Source organism: Orycteropus afer, unplaced genomic scaffold, assembly GCF_000298275.1.
Source record: "Orycteropus afer afer isolate SDZICR_OR568_19922 unplaced genomic scaffold, OryAfe1.0 scaffold00397, whole genome shotgun sequence".
NCBI classification, from domain to species: domain Eukaryota; kingdom Metazoa; phylum Chordata; class Mammalia; order Tubulidentata; family Orycteropodidae; genus Orycteropus; species Orycteropus afer.
Window position 1 is genome coordinate 1,736,142 of NW_006921984.1, and position 5,078 is coordinate 1,741,219.

At 40.5% G+C, this 5,078-nt stretch overlaps 1 protein-coding gene across 1 annotated transcript in view; it reads left to right on the forward strand.

The window, feature by feature from the left end:
* Nucleotides 1-458: 458 nt before the first annotated feature.
* The window catches only part of PODXL (podocalyxin like), a 192,473-nt gene continuing 187,853 nt past the window's right edge, over nucleotides 459-5,078 (forward strand). The window contains exon 1 of the mRNA XM_042782630.1: nucleotides 459-580. Within this exon, the coding sequence (XP_042638564.1) occupies nucleotides 459-580 (122 nt within the window). The remainder of the gene's footprint in view (nucleotides 581-5,078) is intronic.

The following is a 5,078-nucleotide window of genomic DNA, read 5'->3' on the forward strand; positions in this document are numbered from 1 at the left end:
AAAATTATAACATGAAGTGGGGATCTGCTTTGCAGCAGACTTGCATCATAATCTGTGGATGGTGATTTAATTGAAATTTGCAAGAAACCATGAAGATTCTTAGGAAAGACTATGAAGTATCCAAATGACATCTAGAGACCAAGGGAAAAAGCCATCTCATAGCATCCACCCTGCTTAAATCCCTTCTGGAATATGGTGATCAATTCTGGGGGCCACATTTCAAAAGTCATCCCCAGGTGAGAATGTAGCCAGAGGAGTGACTAGGAGGATAAAGAGTCTTAAAATTATAAACACAATTTAACAAAAGAACTCATGAAATTTATCCTGGAGAAGAAAGAACAAAAGAAAGGTATGGTATTTAAATATCAATTAGCTGAAAGGTTGTTGTGAAGAGAGTGTTTGGTTTATTAGGGGTAAACAACAGAAGGGAGAAAAGACAGCATTTGAAAGGTACAGCAATGGACGGTACTGGCCATGACACCATCACTCCTTTACACAGCAGTACCATCATCACCACCATCGTCATCGTCAATGTCATCATGACCCTCATCCTCATCATCATCATCTCCATTTTAGGGATGCAAATACTAGGCCTGAGACAAGTTAACTAACCAATCAATATCACATGCGAATGTATATTGCTCATGGAAAAGACACTTCCAACAATAATATCCCATTTAATTCTCCAACCAGCTATCCCGTTTCTCCCCCATCAATGACTGGAATGAAAGGAAGAAGAGTAGTAGGTCTACCCTAAGGCCTTTCTTTCTGCTTCTCCCTTTGAGCAGTTGTTAACATTGTAGGTTTTAATATTGTACAGACTGTTTGGAGTCCAAGTCCCTGTTCTACTAGTCACTACTCATGTGGCTGACAGCAAGTTACTTAACCCTCTAATCCTCAGCTTCTCACTTCTATAATGGAATTGCTAGTTGCTGTTGATTCTAACTCATGGCAACGCCATGTGTTTCAGAGTAGAACTAATCCATAGGTTTTCCTTGGCTGTAATAGAAGCAGGTCACCAGGGCTTTTCTTCCCAGGTACTGCTGGGTGAGTTTGACCTGCCAACCATTTGGTAAACATTCAGGTTACCATTTGAGCACAAACCATTTGCCCCACCTAGGGACCATATAATGGGATTGATGAGAATAAATTCCACATGGAATTTACTTGAGAATTAACTGAACTAATGTGCTGAAGCCTAGTACATGCATGGTGAACATTAGCCAACCACTGCCCACTTCTAGCATGCTCAGCATTGCTCCAACTGTTGTAAGGATACAGTGAAAAGCATGGCCTCAAAACGGAGTCCACAACCAATCCGCAAAGACTTCCTCTTCCAGGAAGCCCACCTCAAACAAGTGGCTAAGGGCCCAGGGGGTTCTCAGGATTGGTAATCTCAAAGGGGAATCAATTTCCACTACACATACTCAACTCCCAAATGTACTCTTTCCTAAAACTGATATTCCTAAAAATGCCTGCAGGAGCATCTCCACTCTGAGATTTCCTTTCTTCCACTTTACAGAAGAAAGGTACAGACTCTTACTGGACTGCTTTATCCTCAGGTATGAAAACCTCTGGGGCACCAAGCAAAAGGGGAATTTTGAAACAGTGGTTTAGGTGGTGAGAAAATAAATGACATCATCTCCTTTTGCAAGTCTTTTGATTTTCAATTGTTTGCTTTTCACAAAGTTGGAGGAGTACTGCAGTGCAGTGGATTGCTTTTATATGGCTTTTCTCATAATGGCCTTGTAACTCTCACCAAATGATTGGGTAGTACTATGCAAATAAGGTCTTTGTGGCCTTATTGGACCACTTACTAGTAATGCAAATAAGGTGCATGGAACATTTGTGGGGGTAAGATCATGCAAATAAGATGTACGGAACCCTACCAAGGAGATTGGTTACTTTTGCCATCCCATTAGGCTTAAAATGAGCTATCCCAGAGTCAAAAAGAGAGGACTTCACTACTGTCAAGAAAGTAGACCTACAGAAGAACTAGATGGTGCCCAACTACCACTGTCAACCACTCAGAAAAGGATCAGTGCAAGACATCCTGGGTAGAGTGGGAGAACAATGTGGAACAAAACTCAAAATCATTAAAAAAAAAAAAAAAAAAAAAGATTGGGTTTACTGATCTGAAAGAGCCTGGTGAGACCCCTGAGACTATGGCCCTTCAGGTCTGGAATTGAACTCACTCCTGTGGCTTTCAGCCAAACAATAGACAGGCATATAGGGTAAACATTTACATCAGGTAGATAAACTCCTTAGAGCCACCAATCTTGGGAGAACCAAAGGGCAGTGTTTGACAGGGGGATAACTCAGGGGTGCAGGAATACATAGGAAAGAAGAACACAGGGAAGAAGTAACTACAGGGAGGAAGTGAAAAGACAGCTGTTACATTGTGGGCAATTGCAGTCAATGTCATGAAACAAAATGTATATGAACTGCCATATGAAAGGAAAATGAATTTGCTCTGTAAACTTTCACCCAAATCACAATAAAAATTTAAAAAATAATAAAAACTCAAAGTTACAAAAAAGAAAGAGATAAGAGCTAGGACTGGAGTCTATCTCTGGACCTGGGATCCCTGTGCTGAGAACCTTCTAGACCCAGGAGACACAGAGAGAGCTATAACGTTGGAGATGTGAGAGACAGTGAGAAGCAGTGGCAGAGAAATGGCAGCAGCAGAGGCAGTAGAACCAGGACACTGGCAAGAGATGGCACAGTGGGCTTCCTGGCCCATGGACCAAGGTGATTACAGCGGATGTGCCAGTTCATGGAACAAAAGAGTTGAGTGCCTTCAAGCAGGAACCTTGTGGCAGAGTGAGATGCCTCCAGGCACCTGTCAATGAAGCTAGGGTTGCTGACCAATGGAGTCAAAGAGTCAGCAGAGTTAGGTGCCTTTGGGCACTAATTGGTGGAGATAAAGAGCATTGTAACACTTGCCTGAGTAGGGCAAAGGTTGGGCAGGCCCAAGAGGCCTGAGGAGCTGAGGGCAGAGAGGCAGAGGGTCAGGGAGAGGCACACTTAAAAGCTGTCCTGAGCATGGAACTTTATCTTGAGTCATTCCTGATCCTGAATTGTAACCTGTTACTTCCCTAACAAACTCCATAATAGTGAATATTGTCTGTGAGTTCTATGTATCTGCTGCAAAAAAATGACCAAATCCAACAGAGAAGCACAGAGTGCCATGGGAAGGACGGCTTGTGTCAGAATTGGTGAAAAGTAGGGGAGTGGTGTGTCTGACCTCTGCCTCATAGGAATCAGCCTTTGGCTGTTGATACTGTTAATGATTTTCCTCCCCTCTTGTGAAGTTAGATGAAGAGGTCAGATGACGATTAGGTCAGAAGGGCCTAATCAAGTTCTTAACTAATAAATTGCAAAAAATAATATTTGATGCATAATGCAATTTTTGGCTTAAAACTTGGAAGAAGCTTAAAGAATTGATAAAAAGCTAGAACAAAACTCCTTCGTTTTCCCATCCTTTTATTTATATGGAGGAGCCCTAGTCATGCAATGGTCGAGTACTTGGCCATTAACTGAAATATCAGCAGTTCCAACCCAACAGCCATTCTGTGGGAGAAAGATGTGACAACCTGCTCTGTAAAGATTTATAGCCTTACTCTACAGAGACACACCCCTTGGAGCAATCGGCCATGGAGCACCAGAGAATTCACCATGTAGAATTTATAGTATATATAAAGGCTGGGTGTTGTTGAATTAATTCTGACTCATGGAGATGCCATGTATGTCACAGTAGAACTGTTCCATAGGGTTTCAATGTTTGATTTTTCAGAAATAGACTGGCACACGGTCTGCAGCACATGGAGGGAAAGCTGGACAGATAGGAGTGCATAGTTAAGAAGGGCAAGGGGGACGTCACAGGGAAGGGAGAGGAGGAGGGTGGATTAGGGTTGGGGATGGTAATCGGGGCATGAAATCAAATGTACACAAACTGTTGAATGTTGCAAAGTATGAAAGGATGATCAATAAAATGATTTCAAAGACACAATATTACACAAAATAATTTGGGAGAAAACAGTACATAAAAATAAGTTCAAAAAGAAAAAGAAACGTACATTTCTAACTCTTAAAGAAGTTGTATACTCACTTTTCATGACTAATGATAAGCATGAAATCCCTAGGATATTTAGATTACATTTAACACATCTAAAAAAGCAATGTAAACATTCTATTTTAAAGGAAAGTATTTCTCATAGGCTAGAAACCACATATTTTGTGATTATTCTGACTTAAGGGAATTTAAATGTATGCTATAGAGACATAGCTCTTCATAGTTATTTTAAGCAAAGGAGGGTAGAAATGACTGAGGTAGGTGATAGCCACTTTCCCAAAGAGGTTATCCAGAAGTTAGCACCACCAGTTATGTGTCCTTTCCCACCTCCTTACCTTGTGCAAGAAGTATTATTCAGTAAAAAGGGTGGTCTGGAAGACTCTGGCATCCCTAGGTAATGCAAGTGATTAACACACTCATCTGCTAACCAAAAGGTTGTAGGTATGCCAGTCTATTTCTGAAAAATCAACCCCTGAAACCCTGTGGAACAGTTCTACTATAACACACACGGAGTCCCCATGAGTCAGAATTAATTCAACAACATCCAGCCTTTATATATACTATAAATACTACAATACAATGTTTTAATTTCTGATTTAAATACTCTATATGCATTTTAAAGCAATTATAAGGGAAAACAGTAGTTTCACTTTATCCATATCTGTGTCATTTCTAGAGCTCTTTATCCTGTAGATATGAGTTTTTATCTAGTTCCATTTCCCTTCAACCTGAAGAACTTCCTTTGGCTGACTACAGTTTACCTTGGTTTTCATTTGTCTGGAAATGTCCATACTTTGCCTTCATTTGTGCTGGACCATATGATTTTGGATTGATGGGTGTTATGGATTGAATTGTGTCTTACCCAATATATGTGTAGGAATACTAACTCCCATACCTGTGGATGTAATCCCATTTGGGAATAGAGTTTTCTTTGTCATGTTAATGAATTCATATCAGTGTAGGATGTGTCTTAAACCCAATCACTTTTTTTTTTTTTTTTTTT